The following is a 22569-nucleotide window of genomic DNA, read 5'->3' on the forward strand; positions in this document are numbered from 1 at the left end:
TTTCCCTGTACCATTCACTGAATCTGAGATTGTTTACATTTAAATATGTGAGGTCATTGTTACCTGAAGCCACTTGTGTACCACCAGGTCATAATCACTCATGCGCCATTTAAATAATTTCCTTGATAAGCTTCACACAGCAGCATTTCCTGAATTACATGATATTAATTAATCTGCTAAAATATTACATTGCCAGTTCACCTGTATTTAGATCATGCATTGCCGATTTAATTAAATTTTGTATCCTGGTTAACATTTTGCAGTCGTTCTGTAATACAATGGCTGCACGAAGTAATTTAGCTGCTTGAGAACGATAAACTATAAGGGGTGGTTGTTCTGATCATTGCTGTTGATTCAAGGCGCCTCCACTAGCTTGTCTGATCGCGATGTTTTAGGCATATATCTGGAGTTGTCTTTTCATGTATAGTCTCTCAGTCACGCGCTTAGTAGCCTTTGGCGTCATGTGGTTGACCTAGATCTGTAAAGCCAATAGAATATTTATGTAGGCGTGGCGTCGCCATTTGAATGACGTCTCTTGGGCAACACGAAAAGGGAGCCATTCTATTTCCGCCATATTGTTTTTTTGTGTGTTAACACAAATTATTGATTTTTCACATGTTAGTTGTTTTTGTGGATAACGTTTAATCTCGTGCGCTGTCTTTATGTATGTGCTGCTAAAAGACGTTTTATTTTGTGCATAATTCGTGCCAGCTACAGTTATATGATTGATATTCCGAGTTTCGCGCTGGAATCGTAGTACCATTACCGTTTGAATTGTTCAGCAGTAATACGTTGCTTATAGAGTGGTGAAACCGTAAGTATCATAATTTATATCTTTAAATGCCGATTGTGTATATTGTATAATTTTGTTTATAGCGTATACATTGAGAGCGACTTCCAATATATGTACATCGCTTCAATCTAGTATTCACTTGGCCGTGTTTGTATATGTATAATTGTTACGGAGTCGTATTTATTACCCGCTCTAACAAAGTGCAAGCTATCGACCTCCTTTCAATCTGAACATGCATGTCTTGGTTAAAAGCTGATGTAAAATTGAAGGTTTTCGTTTCAATGACTGCAACATCGCGCGCAGTTCAGGTGTATTTATAATAAGTCGCTCTAATTGTCCAGAGTTATTACGTTGTTCAGTTTTTTTTGTGCATGGGTGGACGTTTTTGTTCGCAGGCCTAATTTTTAAATAGACTTCTGATACAAAGCTTATGTTACTCTTAAAGTTGTCAATCGTAATGCGTAATTTTTTTGTTCAATTTTGAAATACAGTATCATCTATTTATGCTGATCTAGAAGTATCTCTGTAATTTAAAATGCATCATTACATTTTATGGTCAAAATAGTGTGTTAAGCTTGTCAATGTTACAAGTTTTACAAGTTGTGTATAGATTGAACATTATTTTGCTCTGGATGCATAGGTCACATAGAATTATGATTAGCTTACATTTTTGCTTACGGGTGTTTATAAATTAATGTACATTTGTGTTTTATTTGCAGCTTGCAAATACACAGGAGTGTAAATATTTTAAGTCATGGCAGCTCTCCCTGGGGGTCAGGGATATAGAGACCCATCTCAAGCTCCGCTGAGAAAGTTAAGCGTTGACCTGATCAAGTCATACAAGCACATCAATGAGGTATATGCCTAATTACAATTGTGCAAACCCCACCCTAACGTTCCAAAGTTTTGACAACCAAAATCATTGCAGATGGTAAATTTTTAGGGGTATATGTACTTTTTGTAAATTTATCATCAAAGTTTGTGTGTTTGTTGTCGATTTTTTTTTTTATGTAATATTAATATTTGGGTAATGGATCCAAATAATTTATTTGTTTTACATTGAACTATTATTATTATTTATTGGAAACTAGTCAGTTTTTGCCTTAGTAAGAAAAACATTTCAGTCGAGCCAAAACTGCAAAGGTTTTTATCATATGCTAACATATGGCTGTTTAAAATGGCAGTATCCTTGTTAATGACATAGTTAATTTGTTCGCTGTAGCCTCTGTCAACCCTATTTCTCTCACCGTGTAAACTGCAAATTTTAGTCCACTGTCATGGCCAGTTCAGCGAATAATGGAAATAACTTTTGCTAAAAGCTTTAAACTAGTGTCGCAGGACCATAACATTACTCGTTGTTATAAAAAATAAATGTGTATAACAATAAGCATTAAAAACTTATTTTACTAACAAAACAAAAGCGCTGTTTTTCTCATTTTGTTAAATCTATTAGAGATTATAATTGCATAATTAACTTAAGTGTTATCACCAAGTTTTAGGTGTTATCATCAAGTTTTAGGTCTAGAAAAAAACATGGTAGGCTAATGGATTCCTAATAAGTGTTGTACAACATCAATAGGTAGTAATGGCAACAATAGTTTCAAAACAATCTATTTAGCGCAACAAGAATCGCTCAGATGTAGTTTATACAAGGCGATGACATTTAAACTGCTTGTCTCGATAAAATTGTTATATATCTCAAACCAAAGGATAAACATAATCCACGATTTGCTTTTTGTGCTTTTAACCCTTTGAACCCTAACAGCCGGTATTCCGGCATTGCGTAGGGTGTATCAAAAATCCTAACGGCCGGAATACCGGCATACCCGTAGCTCTGTTTACAAAAACTGTTTGTAAGTAACAGCGTAAATCAATAAAATTAAATTTTTGCACAGGACCTTAGATCAGAAATTTCACTTCTATTTGTAACAGTTTTCAAATATCTTTATGTCTTTCATTATAATAACAAGTTTTATTAGAACGATATCTCAAAAAAATCGATTCGACTCGTACGTTGGATGGTCATAAATGATTGTGGTGCAAATGAAGAATTTTATGATATTAATTATATTTTTCCAGTATATTATGAGTCATAAAATGATGGTGAAGATATGCTCGATGGATATGATACTACTGTAAATATTTTTACGAGTTTTTAAAATCAAACGAATTGTTATAGTTTTAGCACGAATAATGGTGAAATACTGTTTTTTTTCTGTTTGATGACATTTTGTCGATTTTTTTACTAGTGTCTTATCAAATATCATTGTATTATGAGCTAATTTAGATATATTTAATAAAAGCTTCAAAGCTTTGGATCGTTGGACATATTGCCCAGGGTTACTGACATGCATTGACAAGAACTGCCGGGGTTCAAAGAGTTAAAAGCTTGTAGACTGGGGTTTTTAGGCTCAATTCTTATGTTAAATAATCAGGTAGATGAATACTGTGAAACCTTCATTTTAACACTATGGGGCTTTATTTTTCAACCTTTCCCCTATAGTGGCATTCAAATAAAGGGTGGCCCTGTACTTTTTGACTCGCTTTGCCATAAAATAGGGAAAATAAATTTAAACCCTTTGGGCAAAGCGATGCTAATGTCACCTAGATTTTGCACTCTCCTTTGGACGAATGGACATTAATGCCATACGCCTCGGCATATTTGCTCAACTGTTTTTCATATACATCAATGTATCAGATCGAGTTAAACAAGGAACTACTTTGATTATAAAATGTTAGCATGGTACTGTTATTAATTATTTCGATGGTGTCGCCTTCCAATTTTTAAAAGAAAAAATGTAAAGCTTTGGAGTTAGAAAGTGGACATAATGTTTTTAAGTTAGAATACGCCATAACAATAGCTGTTATTACGTCCTACGGTGTTCTTGAAGAGTATTATCATCGTTCATCATTATCATCGTTCATCAGGTGTTCAAATAAAGGTGACATTCAAATAGAGGTTTTACAGAATTTATGTATATACTCAACATTCTGAAACACGTTGATATGAGTTTGTACATAATTCTAAGGAGGGTATTATCTTAAATGTAACTCCTGTGACTAAGTATTATGATCTTTCTGTGATAAATGGTCATATGATATTTTAACCGAACACTGTTGGAATAGTGCACCAAAGTAGATGCCTTAACATGGATTATGAACTGTGATGTTGCAGCTATGGCAGGTTTATACTAGTTTTTATGCATCATAGTTATCAATTGTGAACTGGGATAGATTTTTGTTGACCAGAACCAGCAAGCTGGGAAGGCAGAAGAATGATCACCACAATTCACGCTTCTTACGCCAAACAAGTATTGTTTCACAATAATATTGCTCCATTTTCAAATAAAGTTGATTTTCATAAAATGCTTCGACCTTGCTAAGGTTACATCTCATTTGAAGCCATGGGTTATGCGCATCAAAATGTGCATCGTTTTCAGAAATCGTTGGGATGCGATGCATCCATATGACGTATTGTGTCTCAAAGGAAAGCATCAATCTTTAGCAGATTTGCAACTTGTGTATCAGTTATCAGCTGGAGGAGTTGATTGCCATTGCATGGACTTGTTGTTTAATGCATTTTTGGCTTAAACTATTCCATTTAATTTCCAGTTCACTTATGAACAATTACAACAGGCTCATTATTTTTAGCGTATTCCAGACAACTTGTTGGTTCAGTTCTCCCATTCATGGGTGTGTGTAGCCATGCGTGCATTTTTGCACAGTAATTAATTCTTATTTTCATGCCATTTTGTGGTTTCATCGTAAGTTCAGTTTCTATTTGATTAATAATGCTCCAAGTATTTTTTCTATCAACTTTTTGTGACAATAAGTTTTAATGTGGAACAAAGCTCGATCACCCACAATGGTTATTGGAGTTCTTAGTGAGACAATTTTTGTAGCGACGATTTTGGTAACATAGCTTATCTCTGCAAAATGTGATCGTGTAACCGATTTTCAAGGATACACGCTAACAGTCATCCTCCCAAAGCTATCACCACAAACTTGAGTTAAATCTGTGAGGTCATGGCTTCAAATATGAGTAGTCTACTAATATAGATTACAGGTTCCATCGATCAATTTTCTTTGTGGTTCTACAAAAAAACTGTATACCTGTGTGGCTTTTATGTTACTACCCGTTACAGACCACAGCTTACTACAAAATTGACTTGTGCTCCATTTAAAACCGAAACTCGCAAAACCGGTTTTGGTTTAATATATATTTGTAGAAATTTAATGATTTGAATTTTTAAGATCCTGTAGAAATATTTTGCCGCAAGAATAGATAAAACTTGAAAAGTGTGGAAACCACATCGTTAAGAAATCAATAAGACATTTTAGTTAATTCTACCTAATCTGTTATATTTCTTCCTTATTTCATCATCTTATGATGAAGAGGTAACGGGACTGAATTGGCCAAATTCATTCTTTCAGTAATTTATACGTTTTTGTATGCCTCACTTTCATCTCATCTACTAGGCTGCAACTGCTGTGTAAGTTTTGCCTCTGCGTAAGTCTTAACCAAGGAAATCATTACTATGTATGATAATGTTTAATTATTTTAAATTTACAATCTTTTCTCCAAACCTTTGTTATAAAAGCTCGTGTGTTTTTACAAACAACCTGGTTGCAAATGAAATCGTTAAACACTTGTGCTTGCATTGTGACCTTTTTGTACTGCTAGCGTTCCTTCTGGTATCAGACTACTACTGTATAGGGTTCATTTATTTGAGGTCATTGCTATTGCGCCATTATAACTGCTGTATTCCCTTGCACACTCATCCTGGCGAAATCATTCATGCGGATGATTCACATTCCTTACTTAATTCAATGTAAACAGCAATGGTATGTCAAGTGCTATATAACAGCTGATTCATTCAGACTCCCAATAGCGGCGTTATTCGATCCTTCATAGTACCTATAACAGGCATCAGCGTCATTAGTAAGGTCATGTTTTTACCTCTGATTTATTTTATGACTATTTTCGTCATTCTCCATTGCACTGCCACATTTCTCTCTCTCTCCTCATCTCTTGAGGGATTGATTTGAGTGAATAAGTCTTAGAAATCTGTGCTTTTTTTAGATATATTATGCTAAGAAAAAACGTCGAGCAATTCAGCAACAACAACAACAGCTGACAGAGGGCGTACATAAAAAAGAGGCTCGTTATAATCACAATGATGGCTATGATGATGAGAATCACGACTACATTATCAAACCAGGAGAGGTCTGGATGGATCGCTACCAGATAGACTCTCTCATCGGCAAGGGCTCTTTCGGTCAAGTATGCCATCATTGTGTATTTGTAGCGTTTGATCAATGAGTTGTTATCTACTGCACCATGTTTCATTGTCATATCGAAGGCATATTTGTCAAAGCTTATCTAATCTAAAGAAATCACTCATGATAATATTTGTATTTAGCTGGTCCTTGCTCTATTCTCTAGGTTGTCAAAGCCTTTGACACATATGAGCAGGAGAGTGTTGCCATCAAAATTATTAAGAACAAAAAAGCATTTGTAAACCAGGCGCATATAGAGATCAAGCTGTTACAGTTGATGAATAACAATGATCAGGATAACAAGTACTATATAGGTGAGTGAAGATTGTTTGATTTTATTGCTAGTAGCTATCTTCGGTTCAATTAGGTCTTCTCTGACTTTTTGAAGGTATGGAATTTGTGTATAAACATCATTTTGAGACCAGCTAAGTACATGAATTGAACATTCTGTTGTTCTCTCTCTGTAATTATGGGTTTAGAGACGAATCCTCCAAGCATGTATGACGGGCGTATCTTATAGTCATATCCTTTTTAAATAAGGTAAATTGCCTAGACATTGTACTTTGTGTGCGCAAGTCAAGAATCCAAGGTAAAGAAGTAATGTCTATTTTCCATGCCCTTTCTTCTGTAAGACTTATTTACCAATGTCTAGGTAATGACTTTTTCTAGACGAGTAGCAATTAAAAACAGTTACGAAAAACCGGATGGTTTGAATGGCCTCAAGTTTGGTAAATTTAAATAACTCCGCCTAACTATATCGTGTTAAAGATGTAGTTCCCTCAAATTTAAGTTGATCTTAAAAGAAAGCATTTTTTTTTTCTCTATCAGTTGATATGTTGTTTGTTGTGTTACGTGATCGCATTGCCAAGATATTTGAAGATTAAAACCGAAAAAATCTGATCGCCGTAAAAACGCTCAGGCCACCAAAACGTGCCCAGACTTGCCCAAAATGATGTCACTCGTTAGGCAACCTGTCTCTATCTCTCGTATTCACATCGGGTATTTGCGATAAAAGTCTAGTCTTACGCGGCTCTATTGGCATATATCTTATTTTGTATTTGCTCATGTTGGCTAGAATAAAATTTTAAATCCTGCTACAGATGCATTATTATGAATGTTTCAAAGGCCTCAAATAACGAAAATTGAAAATTTGTTCTACTCACTTTCTCCAAGTGTTGTGTAAACATTTGGGTACCGACTACCAATTCTACCGGTCTACGGTAAATCTGTCAAGTCACTTATGTAGAACGCGGTCTTTGTATCAGCACAGTTCAGCAGCTACCCATGCTAACGATATACAGCCTCCCATAAGCCCCGCCCACATTATGTCGCCTATCCTTGGGGCGGAGCTGTATATCATTGCCTACACCGTCTACGTACTAGTTTCTTACTAGTAGTATTCTTACCGAATATTACCTAAGTGAAATGAGCAAGCCACGTCTTTGAAAAGAATATAGACAGGGATAGAGTTTTAAGGATGAGAAGTCTGCTGCAAACTGGATTTGAACTCACATTCTCCAGTTTTGCGGACATCCATATACCATATCAAATTCACTACAATATTCTGCAAATCATGTTTTGCATTATCTTCAACAATATTATTTTATTATATAAATTTTACAAGCAAAAATATTTTCATCTCGGCATGAAGCTTTTATTAAAAATATTCATCAAGTCGTGGCCACTCACATAGTATTAGCTGATACAATAAGACAAATTCATCTACTGCAACAAACTCAAACAAAACATCATGGCTTATGCAGCACGCATTCAAGTCTCTCTTTCCCCTTTATGGCAGTTTCCACACTGACAAAGCTTCTTCGGCTGGTGGGACGACATAAACATTCTGTAATCAGTAAAACAAATGCAAAAAATATGTCATTCATAGATATGTCATTCTAAAGCGTATCTATTGACAGCTTCCAAATTGGGAGTTGGATTGCAAGTTGAATTGGAGATTGCGAGTGTAATTTTGAAAAACGAATAAACATTTAATAAAGGCACAAGTACGCCAAGCCAACGATTCGAAGCTTTGGTTCTGGAGATTAAAGATTTGCAATGATCAATCGATTTTACCCACTTCCTACGAGTGAAAATAATTTGTAATCATGACTCTAATTTACCAAAGAAAATTCGAAAAAAAATTTATAGCTAGGTAAAACGGCAGATAAGCTATGAAACGATGATTGGAGATAGCAAAGAATTATCATTTTATTAATTGGTATATGTATTTATGACTAAAAAAATATTACATTTACTTAGGTATAGAAGACTCTAAGTTAATTTACCTCCATTCTGTCTTCCTCTGCAGCAAAACGCTGCTGACGCCTGTCAGCTTTGACCATAGGCTGTCTACTCCAATCTTTTACTAAAAGTTGCTCAGATAACTTTGAGTAGCGGTCGCTCGAACTTGAAGCCATTTTAAAACTATGTATAACTTAGTAATTGTTGAAACGCGTTGAATCAGTAACTATGAGAATGAATTATCTAATTACGAGAATCTTCGAGATCACAGACAACGCGTTTTACGAGTGATAACATTTATTACGGCCTATATAAAAATTTTGCGCGCATGATTGGCTAACGAAGCGACCTCATATTTATTGCTCGTGGTTTCGTTTCAGATACCTTGCTTGTGACGTCACGAAAGAGGCACCCGCTGGAACGTGAGCTTTTTAAAAGAGGGCCTCATTCAAACGCATATATCTCTGGACAGGGTCGGTCTACAAAGACAAAAATGGCATCAAATTGTAGCTGATGTTTTAGCCTTTAATGGGTCTTAATTTCATTAAATTGAATTTTTTGACGCAACCACATCTTTAACAAATCGTTACATTTTTCCAATAGAACCTTCAACAACGAAACGTTAGCAGATTGGTTATCGGAATACGTTCCAACAAGTCGTTAAAAGACACCAACTGTTACTAGTCATACCAACACTTGCATTTTAACTACTGTTTCTCTCTTATAGAAACAGGGAAGTAGTCGAGAAGCCAATTTTTAGCCATTTTTGGCTATATAGCATCGCCTTTGCTAATAGGTTTAACATGTAAACAGATAACATACATAACAATTTGAAATAGTGAAGTTAGATTCACTTTTATCAAAATAGGATTTGGAGTTATATGTAGGTTAGTTTGTTGAGACCGTAGAAGTTTCAGAGTCTGTGGTTACACGTGTCATGTAAATTTCATCGTGTTACAAGATGTAATGCTTCAAGCGGCATGGAGTTTAGTTATGTTAAAGTCTTCACGATATGTTATCAGATACTTTCATATCACCATAGCCAATAGCACCTCTAAACACACTTGTTCTATGTAGGCAATTTAGTGATGAAAGAGTTAAATGAATGTCTTTCTAATTAGTGTTATGAGTCGTCACCTCATGGTATTATAATCTAAGGACAGTATTTCTCCTATCTCACTTTTCTGTTTATTTTGCTTATCCATGATTTTGGTAATTGCAGTGAGTCTGAAGAGGCATTTCATGTTCAGAAACCATCTGTGTCTGGTGTTTGAGCTCCTCTCCTACAATCTCTACGACTTGCTACGCAACACAAACTTTAGAGGTGTTTCTCTCAACCTTACGAGGAAGTTTGCTCAGCAGCTGTGTACAGCCCTCCTATTTCTTGCCACGCCAGAGTTGAACATCATCCATTGTGATCTAAAACCAGAGAACATTCTCCTCTGCAATCCTAAACGAAGTGCAATAAAAATCATCGACTTTGGAAGTTCTTGTCAGATTGGAAATCGAGTAGGTGTTTCCTACTAACTTCTTTTTGTCTGTCCTTGAACATCTCTTTTGTTTGTAACTTGTCTCACTTCCGTTTGTTCTGTAGATTTATCAATATATTCAAAGTCGGTTTTACCGATCCCCCGAGGTGCTGCTGGGAATTCCATACGATTTAGGAATTGACATGTGGTCTCTTGGCTGTATCTTGCTGGAAATGCACACTGGCGAACCATTATTTGCTGGTTCTAACGAGGTAGTATGACATACAGGGCAGCCAGTTTGCATTGAATTAGATTTTTTTCAAAGTGTCGGTTGCTAACCTTTTATCCCTCTCTAATGGAGGCACTTGTGGAGATTATCTTATTAAAGATGACCTTACACAAAACTACTAGATTTTATCAGAAAGTGTTGTATTTTTGTATTTTAAATTTTTTGGCTGTTTGAGGTGTTTCAAGATTTGAAAATCCTCAGTATGTACTTTGAGGTTATTCATGTCATTATTAATTGAAGTTGTAAGCTAAGGAAACCTAGATGGCGAGCTCAAATATATCTACAAAATGTTACAAGTTATAATCTTAGTTACAATCAAGTTACATATGGTTAAATCATATCAAAACTTCAAAATCAACAAAACTTTATCATGGTTAAAACGCTCGGATTCAAGCGATCGCGTGATTATGATGTCTGTAGTTGTACCTCAGCAAAGAGAGTGATAGATTAGAGACGTGTACCACTTCAACTTGAGCGCAATAGCTGATGTCAATAATAAGAGAGACAGGCATCCGTGCAACTTGTGACGTCATTTTGGCACACACTCTCCTTCAGAGGGGTTTGAAGCCGATCATGTTTTGTTGATTTTAAATCTGAAACATCCTCGCAGGAAGATCACCTCAAACATCAAAAACAATTGCAAATGAAAGAAAAATACTGATATTTTCTAATAAAATCTGTTAAAGTTTTTGGAAGTTCATGTTTAAGGCATTGAGTTTCACATTGTGTTATTTAAACTTTAATTAGCTGTTGCGATATGCTGATTACATCTGCGAATTTATATGTTGGCACTTTCTTTTTAATCATAGAATTTGAATAAACAATACAAAGACAGTATCAATAAGAGCATAATAATAACTGCTATTGTTTATTTGAATTTCTTTCTTATTAATCAAATTATCAAGATTGTTATAATTATTATCGTTGTATTCTATTTCATTGTGAAATAATAATAAATATTGCTGAAAGCTTGCATCTTTTCATAAAAGAGGTCATTAGCTAGTAATACCAACCCCAAAAATATGTCTTGCATTACTGTATTCATATTGTTAATTGCAATGTTGTATTTTACAACGTCAACTGCAGACTTTTTATGGTACAACTAGGAAACTTCTTAGACAATTGGTGAAAATTATGGAGGTTTTTGTTTTAATATTTTTTTGCGCTGTTAAAAGATTAGTTTGATTGTATTACTTCAACCAAGACCATAATAAAATCGGTGATTTTTAGTTTGATCAAATGATGAAGATTGTTGAAGTTCTTGGCATCCCTCCACAAGACTTGCTTGACAAGGCTCCAAAGACTCGAAAATTCTTCGACCAATTGCCTGACAAATCATATGTATGCAGAAAGCCAAAAGATGGAAAAAGGGTAGGCAGTATGGCCTTAAGCAATCAGCCAGTCTATTCGACTCATGACCACCTTGTTTCTTGTTAACTGATGCAATGGAATGAAAACAATATTTATCTTGTCTACAATATGGTTTACTTAATCAACTACTAACAAGGTTTAGATGGGCACAGTCCCCAATTGTCATTGGCTTATCTATGTATCCTTTCTTATATATGTATGTATTTTGAGGTTATTCGTGTCATTCTTAATTGAAGTTGTGAGCCAATGAAAAACTCAGATAGCAAGCTCAGATATATCTACAAAATACTACCAGTTACAATCAAGTTACAAGTGATCAAATCATATTTTTTATATTATGAATATTGTTTAATGCTAAACAAATACACCATTTTTGCTTGCAGTATAAAAGTCCCCAAACTCGTCGGCTGCATGACATTTTGGGGGCAGATCGTGGCGGACCCGGCGGAAGACGCCAGGGAGAGAGTGGACATACCTTACAAGATTATCTCAAGTTCAGAAATCTAATCATTAAGATGTTGGACTATGATCCCAAGACACGTATAACTCCTTACCATGCTTTGCAGGTAAGAGTGCAAATTTGCTGGTGAAACTTCATATTACACTCAAATCTTGGTCTAAAGTTAATCTGCTCTGGTATTTATTGGAAACCATTGGATTGGATGTTAAAGCAAATATTCTTATAATAATACATCGTGCTTTATTTAGTTCTTTCTGCGGCTAAAAGTCAAACTAAGTAGTACTTCAGGTAGTTGCATATAATATTAAAACAAATGCATTATGTATAGCTATCCATTATATATAATTATACATTATATACAACTATACATTATATATAGCCATGACTTATATATATATATATATATAGCTATCCAACGTGACAATCATTAGTAAGAATTTTTTGTTTAAATTGTCTCTTAACATTTAAGACAGGCAAACTGAACTGTAGCCTTTCTGATACATGAGACTGAGGGTGGGTAGGTAGAAGTCACTATAGAGATGTGGAGTTAGTCTTATGCAACTTTTCATATTCAATGTCACTTAGACTTATCGTTGCCAGCCTCTCCACTCTCTCATGTTTAAGGATTTCCTTCCCTCTCATCACTACTACTACTTATGCTTTTCACCACTACTACCACTTATGCTAGTCGTCTCGGAATCCATGATTTTATAACAGAAAAAGGAAGGTAGCAAGTGCATTTTACTATTGTTTGAGTGTTGTGGAACCAAACTAAGTGAAGGCAAATTGCTTATACAGTGCACCCTCGAGTTATGATGACCCTGTTATACGGTTTTTTTCGTCATGCAACGTGGAACCCATTGATTTTCCTCCCTCTACACAAAATCAACAAACATTTCTTTCGAAATTCAAATTTCAGTCGGTGTGCTGATTATGTCGGAATAAGAAATATATGCTAATATGCTATTCGTCGAAATCCCTTCATCAACGAAGGAGAGAGATGTGATGCTTGATCTCGCTCTGTTCGACGTTATTAGTTATTGTGAAAACGAAGCTAAAAACAAGATCGTTAATAACATTTTAGTGATAAAAAGTTGAAGTTCTGTAAAATAGTTAAAAATACATACTAAAACATAGCTTCAAGTATTTGTTTAGTGAACTAAATTAATTTAAGTTCATCGTCTATTTTATACGTCTGCTTCGAAAGTAAGAACTTCCTACGATACATATTACATTGTAATGTTACATTTTATTACGTATCATAACCACTAAATACACTAAAGTTACTGTAAGTAACTATAGTTACTAAGGTTAACATGTTATTTCGCTACTAATTGTAAATATGTACAGTCCGTATATAAAATTTTGATGATTTTCTCCAGGCGGTGTTTGCATTAGATAGTTACTATGGGTTTCTATACCCCTCTACAAAATTTTCGCTTTACGATGCTAACATTGGAACAAATTGAAATTGTATGGTGAGGGTCCACTGTGTATGTATTGATTTACAAAATTTCAATGTTGTAAGCAGCTTCATATATAGTATGTTAGAAATGATTTTGTGTCTCAAAAAAAATATTTGCTAAACTTTTATGTCGACTTGTAGAAACATTCACATGTCGAAGTTGACTTTGCCATGTTTCGCAGGTACTGCTTATGACTTGGTTTATTACCTTTCAGTCTTGTTCGTAATGCCTCTTGTTACCCATGCTATTGCTCTCTGCTGCAACTCTTGCTACTTGTAATAACTCAGATCTCGTTGCCAATTGTATAACTTAGCACAATTTTTCAGCACAATTTCTTCAAGCGCACAACAGATGAAGCAACGAATACATCTAAAAGTGCAAATGCAAGTCCTGCTAACATATCACCACAGTTACACTCGTCTATTCCAGCTGCCCTCGCATCTTCATCTTCCAAATGTGAGCACTTTATTCTGCCATTTTCTTTCATCATAATAATCGGTGGGATGTTGGAGCTTTATAATTGAACGTTTATATTTTATGCATGATTTGTTGATAGCCGATGTTTTGGCCTACATTGAGGGTACAAGTCGCTCTTTACACATCTTGTATTGCTTTGTTATAGCATTCATGGGGCAGCAGCGTAAAGCAGTGACCACAGAGCAAACTGCTAGTCTCTATAAAGAAACAAATGGAGTACCTGGTACGGCTGCCATGGACTATGACCCCTCAATTCTCATTGTATCACAGCAGGCCGTTTGGCCAAAAACCGATACCATCCAGTTGGGAAATTTCAACACAGTCAGCTCCGGACAGTACACTAGTACAAAAGATAGTATCACAAATAGTCAAGATAGCAGCTCTGGTCTTCCTGTAGCTCAATATTATAAGAATCATAGGACGTTAACCAATAAGGATTCTCCTTCGTCCACACATTTAAATTGCTCAACACAAGGTTCACACCAGACCATTAAAACTAGCTACAGTAACTTAACACAATCTTCAGAGAATGTAAGGACTCACTCACGTGACGAGTCACCCATGGTAGTCGTACAGGTTACTGATGGGTAGCTTCTATTGCAATCGATACATGAGCATTCACATTATTCTTATTGATGTTATTTGTAATTATATACATTTTTTATTTTGAATTCATATACACAAACATACATGTACACATTGAGCAATTTTGACTCCGTCGTGTTAGTTGCTTTGCAGTGTTGATAATGTATAAAATTTAGTTTGTATTATTAGTTTTTTTACGGTTTACATGTGTTTTGAGTATACCGTGTGACGGACGGTCTAAATGAATGTGTTACTTTATTATGAAGTATGTATACTTGTCTTCCGTGAATGTTATTTATATGTTTCTTTCCGTCTAAGGAATGATGGAGGAAAATTGTCTCGCTGTTATTATTAACTCAGTCAGCCATGTTATCCTAACGTTGTTGCCATAATGTATTGTTAATATGCAGACCTTGAAGACATGAAAATTCCCAAAACATGAAAGTTAAGCCTGTTCCATTGTATCACAACATGTCAACATTACATATCACAGATCACCTGTGTCCTATATTAAGACATGTATATTGTTAACTCGCGTCATACACTGTTTCTCACTTATCCGCTTTTTACTTACCACCAAAAAAATTTAAAAAAAGATATAATTATAAAAAATTTCTTAATTATGCAATGAGCTAAAAGATGAGTCACTCTAGTTCAGTGGTGTGATTGCAAGCTAGATAGTGGCTATTGATACCGGCTGAACACCAGGTATTCTATAAATTGTTCGAAGATAATTTTCTCACTTGTCATGTACATGTATCTGACGAGTAATCGATACGGGATCTAGTAGCTAGATACAATTGATATCAGTGTACTGTGTCCAAAAGCAATGAAGGCATTCACAATAGATTTTACAGAAAACTGAATATAATTATAGGCAAGAGCGTCTTTGTGTGTCTTTTTAACTGACTAGCTATGGTAACAACACTGATTTTTCTTTTCCAAAATCTACACGCAAATAGCTTGTTTGTCATTAAGGAATAAGAGCATACCCAACTATTAATTACTATGGATGTTATCTTTGTTGAGGCTCATATCTGTACGGACAAAAACTCGCTTTTGAGAATATTGTCATATGAGAGAGTTGTCATAGAAATTCAGTTTTGTAAACATTTGATGTTCAATTTGTTGCATTAGACTACATGCCTGGACACTTTTCATATTTCTTTTGTTGATCTTTTCATCACCTAACATTTTTGCAGTTAAGGTGCTCTCCTGCCCTGTGTGTTTAATACTTCGATGCGTTAAAAAAGTTTAGAGGAATTTTTTTTACAATCTAATCTAAAGATGTGCTGCTAATTTTTGGAATGGAAAACAATAATAGTAATAATAGTGTAGGAATGTTCTTGGCAAATTAAATCTAGTTGGTTTTAGAGTTGGGGTAAGATAGATATTCATTAAGATTTTACATGTTTCATACACTGTATATAATAATAATAATGAATCAAGTTGTTAATATATTTATTGATGCTGACAAAGCCATAGGCCAACATTCATTTTGTGCCTTTTTGCATTTTAACTAGAGTTTTTCAGCTTTTTAACCTTTTGCAAATGTATAGGTACAGCAATGAAGTTGAATCACCTAACTCTTTGACCTTATTGTATTGTGATCTTGTACTTTACAAAACCAAAAGACAATAAGATCTTGGAGTTGGCCACTTATTTTATTCTTCTCTCTTCTTGACCCTCCGCAGTGTTTATATAGTTTAATCCTTAGCAACTGAGTTTGAGAATAGATGTTAAGATGCCAACAAGCTGTTTAGCAACTTTTACAACCATTCTAAAACTGATTTATTTTAAAGTGTGCATGACATGAAACAAGTTAATTATGTTTATGTTATTTTATTAATAACTTTGCCTCTAGCTGTGTTTATGGTATGTATAAACAGTTTGTAAAGCTTCAAATAATACATTAATACAAGATAGCTCAATTGGCATATACATATACGCGTATATATAAATATATCTGTGACTCTGAATACACAATCTTCCTCGTCATTTATTGATCTTGGAGTGCAGTTGCACAGCCTTAATGTCTCATAAGTGTGTTCCAAGAAAACAAAAAGGACGGGATAAAGCTTAGACTCCAAAGCAATATATCTAAGCGAGTCATTAATGTGATAAGCTGAAAAACTTTCAAATCCAGCATGGTGATTATCACACACTTAATCCTAACCAGAAGAACTTCTTATAGATTTCAGTTAAAACTGAGAAAAGCTATAAAAAAACCATACTTATAGCACTACAGCACGGCGAGAATTTATTGTCACAAAACAAAAATTGTTTGAAGCATTTATTTTCTATTTAAATTATGATATAATAAGTGGGTTTTCCCTTTTTCTAAGAATTTAATATTCATCAAACGTTCTGATGGCATCGTTGCAGCAAACTATTTTGCCATCATTAACGGCTGTGTACCGCAATACTTTCACCAATACAGAACTTTAAAAAGCCATTCTTTCTAACTGATTTTATTGTCTGTAAGAATTAGTATTGCAATCTTATAACAAGCTGAACAATATCAACATATTGTTACACTTGTGATTCGTTTGAGTACATATTGTTAAAACCATCCACTCCAAACACACAGAGAATCGTTATCTGCTGTTGTTACTTACCTCCTCAAGATTCCCATAAGCCATGCAGATTAATAGGTAGTACATAGCTTGCACATGTAATTTAACTTCATTGCCAACTTATAGGTGCTATTAGCTCAAAGAATAGAAATATGTACTCTTTCAAATGATGAACTATCTGCAGCCAGTCTTTATAAATTGAACCTGAGATTTTGCGCATCTTATACAATGTATATGATTTAGTCATGTTTATATATGTCAAAAATTATTACATAGATATATATATATAATACCTTTAAACTGCTCCAAAATATGAACTTGTGCTAAAGCTTATAATCTCACTATCACAAACTTTTTCATAGAGATTATCACTTTTGTCGCACTTGGATTATTTAGTGAGTTGCATGTAGTTGAAATAGGAGCGAGTAATTAGATTTGTAAAAGTGATGGTCGATGCATTGGCAATGCTGTATTTAAATTTAACACTGGTGACTGCAAAATAATCTGCTTATACCAAGCACTTCTAGACAGCTTGTAAATCATGCCTTTCAAAGATACACACTTCACTGTTATTTTGTAATTATCCTTGATTACCTAACACGTGTTGGATAATTCAGTAAATGATATGAAAGGTTTTTTAAAAACCGAAGTAAGACTATGTTTCATATGAACTTAATAGGCTTATTTTCTCTCATAAACTCATCTATTTTTTCTCATAAACTCATCTATTTTTTCTCATAAACTCATCTATTTTTTCTCATAAACTCATCTATTTTCTCTCATAAACTCATCTATTTTCTCTCATAAACTCATTTATTTCTCTCATAAAGTCATCTATTTTTCGCATTAACTCATCTATTCTTTCTTTATTTTTTCCTGCTCACCAGCCAGATTGTATTAATGTTTTGGTGCATGTAATCTTGAGCAAGAATAGCATTTATTAATTTGCTTCGATTGAATTGAGTTTGGAGTTGTTTTCTAACTTTAATAAAAGTAGGCAAATCCAATTTTTAATTTATTGATAGAATGATACATGTTTATTCATTAATGTTAATAAAATATGTAAATAGTTTGCTACTGTGCAAATAATAAAACCATTGTTAAAACAAGTATATGCAATTGTTTTAAAATGTAGCAGGCTATATGTAATGAGTAAATATAGAAATATATTTAAGTTTTCTACCTTTTTGTACCAGTGTCGGTTTTATGCATCCGTGTTCAGTAGGCTTTGCTGTTGAAAATCCATACTTGAGCATTTTTTATCTCTGCCTTACAAACATGTATAGTATTGTTTTTTTAGACTTTTATAGTTTATCTACTATGTAAACTTGTTCTTGTAAGCAAAATAGATTTCCTTTAATCTTCATTTGGTCCTCTTATCAGAGTTGATAACCAAAAACATATGTGGGGCATATGTGAGTTATACTCCTATAAAACAGGCAGTTCGTGCCTAGCTAACTTACAGTTTACAGAACTACTATTCTACCAATGCTTGAGGCTATCAGTTTTTACTAGCAACAGTAAAAACCTTATATAATATATTAAATTTATATTAGTAACCAAAGTTCTAACATAACAAGCAAACAATTCAGTTAAAAAATGGCACGTTGTCTATTTGCTTTGCTACAATGACATTCAACATATTGTTGTGTGTTTTTAAGAAATTATGTTATACACAATTCTTTTACATGTACACATACATCAGTGTTGAATTTGCTTTGTCATTATATTCTGCTGTGAATATTTTCAGTTTGTGTGGCTTTTTAGGTTGTATTAACTAATTGATCAGTATATGTATTGGTTTAGATGCTAATGAGAGTGTTGTCATACCTGCCAACTCTCACGCATTGGGCGTGAGACTCACGCAATCACCCTAAAGAAAAAATGAAAATGCGTGAGAAATGCGTGAGATTTTTGCCCCAATTTCTGCAATTTTATATATACTATCATTGATACATCAATTGCCTCAAAACCAAATCTCACGCATTGCCCCACTTCTGGGTTGGCAGGTCTGAGTGTTGAGCTGTAATTAATACAAGTACCTAATTGTAAAGGGCACATCTTTATTGCTGTAAGTCCAACACCTTATATATACAAATTAGTAAAACTAAAAATTAGCAGTAAGAGTAAAAAGGTTAAAAATGGTCAATGAAAGTTACATCCTTTTGTGAACAGCATTTTGCGCAGTTCTTCGCAAAAGAGGATGAATAACTAGAAATTGTCGTCTTTCACAGATGTTTGGTGTAGCCTTTAATAAACTCAATTATTTAGACTATGATATATTCAAAGATGCAAGGTAAATTCATTAGACAGGGCTCAGACTGCAAACATGTCAGTAACCAGTAAGAAGATTATGCTTCTTTGTAGTTTTCCTGCACAGCTGGCTGACATGTACCTTCTGTGTAATAGAGGTTCAAAAGGCAAAGATATGATCAACTCTAATACCTTTTCACAATCTCTGTTGATTAGTGCAAGCGGTGCAGCAAAAGTCAGTGTGATAATAAACTTTTTTATTAAGCAACAGTCTTTTTCCATTGCCTATCGAACTATGTAATAAAAAAAGTGGATGATAAGTATGACACTGAGTTTCCACCATTGTCGTCGCAGAACAAAACCCTTAAAATGGAAATGATAGCCCTGAAAAGGGCCGAGGTAGTTGGTGGAAGTACTGGCACTCAGAAATCAATTTTGACTGGTGAGTCTAGTAGCCTGAGAGGATCACTGTCGTCCCCGATAGGGTCTACCGATGGGCGAACAATCTTGGACTCCACTTCATGCCGTGGAGTAGGCAAGCGTCACGGGCTGGCCTCCAGTACGGCTGTCGGTCCTGCCGTGGCCTTGTGTAGCGTTGCCCTCGGTGATGGTGACGGGGTGAAAACGCCCTCGGTCTCTGGGGTTCAGTCTGGGTAGACTGTGTTCTTCGGTGCTCAGCAGAGACGTGCGCTTGCAGGAGAGGCTGGGTGGTGAACACCTCATCACAGGAGGAGTAGCGGTGTCTGCGTACACGAGCATGTCTCTGTAGGTCACGCTCCTTGTTGCAAGAAAAATCGCAAAAAGTACACGAGTGCTTCATGCTTGTGGGAGCGAATAAACTGTCAATCAGTGTGTACCGGTATTTATAGACAGTCAGCATGCGTAAGAGAGTTGATGACGTCTTTTCTAAGCCTATAATCAGGCAGCTTCAAATTGCTGACTCAATGGATCTATATTACGCTCGTCGCAATTCAGACAAATTTGAATAGTCATTTACAAGGCGCACGCTTAACACTTGTCCAATGTAGTGTACATGTAAGGGTTGTACTAGCAATTTTTTTATGTTAACCATTTATTACCATATTGTTCAAAGATTTGCATGTTACTACACAAACACTAAAAAATTATTAATACTTGCATTGCGTGATTAGTTAGTGACAAATGTTATCGTTTTTGTATTCGAAATATGTTATTGTGGAAATGGTTGACCTAATTACTGTGCAGCCAATCAATTGTAGATTTTTTCCTGGGATTGCTATATAACCTGTCAGTTTTATCATTGCTGGTGTGTTACTGCTTGGTACTGTGAGATATAACACCAATACAGATACTGCGTTCTTTACAATAGCTCTGCTTGATTTTCAAAAGCAAATAGTGTATAAAATTCTTGTCACTGTTTCTGACTTTAACATTGTGATATTAGCCAGCGTATCAGAGCTGCATTCACTATAAGTGCTATTGACCAAACATCAAGAATTATTGCGCTTGGCTTACTAGGGTGTAATAGTTGAGAAAAGATCGAGTCTGTTTATCGGCTCACTCACGAGTCTGTTTATCGGCTCACCATCGAGTCTGTTTATCGGCTCACTCTCGAGTCTGTTTATCGGCTCACCCACGAGTCTGTTTATCAACTCATCAAGTGTGCGTGAACTCGCTTTTGAGTTGGGAGTTGTCTATCCTTGTCGAGTAAAATTTACTTCACTATTTTTCTTTTTGTTATAGCAATATTTTGTTGTAAACGTAAAAATAAAGCGAGATACTCTAAAGAACAAACTCTATGAAAGGAGTGGTGGCCATGAAAAGGACCGTGGGGAGAATAATTCCGAAGAATTGTCTTATTTGGATGCTATCGGTCCCATGGAGGTCAGGCTCATCAAGGCGCTTCGGACACCCGGCGCAGAAAAACATGATGAACTGATCAAAGGGAAAAGGTGACGTAGCCAATATATATATAGAGAAGGGATTTCTGGGATAGTGGTTGACCTAGAAAAGATAACAGACGCCATGTATCAAAATTTTTACGCAATGAACAATCTTCTATAATTTATTTCTTATCGTTCACTCATTGAAAGACATTTTTTATGTTCATGGTTACATGCCAAAATACTCTAAGTTTCTGGTATAATTAATTGTTAGTGGTTTAAGATTACTTACACCATATTGTTTCCGTTTTTGTTGTACGTTTTCTCGAAATAAGATTTTGTAATTAGCCCTTTTTGTTATCGAAATATGTCTTATGGTTTTTTTACAATTACTGTTCGCTGCCGATTATAAGTAGAATTTTCTGGGCTTTTTGTTAGTGTTTAGATTGTTACGATGCAATGACCCATTGTCTAACAATAATTTTTTATTGTTACGAGTGTGAATATTTCTAGAAAGTCAGCAGTCAGCAAGACGATATGATTGGTCGGTTTGAAAAATAACCGTCAATCTCTAGGCCAATCGCTTATGTAATATAAATACTGCCACTAATTTTTAGGCAGTTCAGCTTGGGTTTGACTCTTGAATTAGACGCATGATTAGTATTACCATAATAAAGTCGTTATTGTTGAAAAACCATCGTTTATAATTATCACTAACAGCAAGCTCACACAAAATTACTACAACTAAATTGGATAATTAAATAATTATCCTTACAAGAGTTGTGTTCTCTCCTGTTGGTTCGGCAGGTTGTACAGTTGGCAGCGTTGGTTTCAGCGCACTCTGTTGGGTTCAGCAGAGCACAAGTGAGTTGGTTTCAGCTCCCTTCTGTTGGGTACGGCAGGTTGTACAGTTGGCAACGTTGGTTTCAGCGCACTCTGTTGGTTTCAGCAGAGCACAAGTGAGTTGGGTTCAGCTCCCTCCTGTCGGTTTCAGCAGGTTGTACAGTCAGCAACGTTGGGTTCAGTGCACTCTGTTGGGTTCAGCAGAGCACAAGTGAGTTGGTTTCAGCTTCTTCCTGTTGGGTACAGCAGGTTGTACAGTTGGCAGCGTTGGTTTCAGCGCACTCTGTTGGTTTCAGCAGAACGGAAGTGAGTTGGGTTCAGCTCCCACTTGTTGGTTTCAGCAGGTTGTACAGTCAGCAGCGTTGGGTTCAGCGCACTCTGTTGGGTTCAGCAGAGCATAAATGAGTTTGTTTCAGCTCCCTCCTGTTGAGTTCAGCAGGTTGTAGCGTTGGTTAAAGCGCAGAGAACTAGAGCTAGGGGTTGTCCCCACCCCACTCTTGCGAGTTTTCTTCAATTTTAGCATTTTTGAATGTTAGTGCAAAGAAAAAGTTAGGAAAAATTCACTTGTAGAAAATAATTACATTAAAAATGACACCACAAT

At 35.3% G+C, this 22569-nt stretch overlaps 1 protein-coding gene across 1 annotated transcript; it reads left to right on the forward strand.

Annotated features, from left to right (window-relative positions):
• Positions 1-551: 551 nt before the first annotated feature.
• On the forward strand, positions 552-14862 carry LOC137385454 (dual specificity tyrosine-phosphorylation-regulated kinase 1A-like). The gene is made up of 10 exons (XM_068071915.1): positions 552-814; positions 1513-1649; positions 5877-6077; positions 6240-6387; positions 9540-9826; positions 9912-10058; positions 11306-11446; positions 11830-12012; positions 13699-13828; positions 13995-14862. The coding sequence occupies exons 2-10, from the start codon at positions 1548-1550 to the stop codon at positions 14438-14440; spliced, it is 1785 nt and encodes a 594-aa protein (XP_067928016.1). The 5' UTR covers positions 552-814; positions 1513-1547; the 3' UTR covers positions 14441-14862.
• Positions 14863-22569: the final 7707 nt, after the last annotated feature.

Source organism: Watersipora subatra, chromosome 1 (genome assembly GCF_963576615.1).
Source record: "Watersipora subatra chromosome 1, tzWatSuba1.1, whole genome shotgun sequence".
In the NCBI taxonomy this organism is placed as follows: Eukaryota; Metazoa; Bryozoa; class Gymnolaemata; order Cheilostomatida; family Watersiporidae; genus Watersipora; species Watersipora subatra.

What these genes read in the sequence shown, in the direction of transcription:
- LOC137385454 (XM_068071915.1), top strand. Translation starts at nt 1,548, where the DNA reads ATGGCAGCTCTCCCTGGGGGTCAGGGATATAGAGACCCATCTCAAGCT. An exon ending in CATACAAGCACATCAATGAG is followed by an intron (nt 1,650 to 5,876) that starts GTATATGCCTAA and finishes TGCTTTTTTTAG; the next exon opens with ATATATTATGCTAAGAAAAA. An exon ending in CTTGTCAGATTGGAAATCGA is followed by an intron (nt 9,827 to 9,911) that starts GTAGGTGTTTCC and finishes TTTGTTCTGTAG; the next exon opens with ATTTATCAATATATTCAAAG.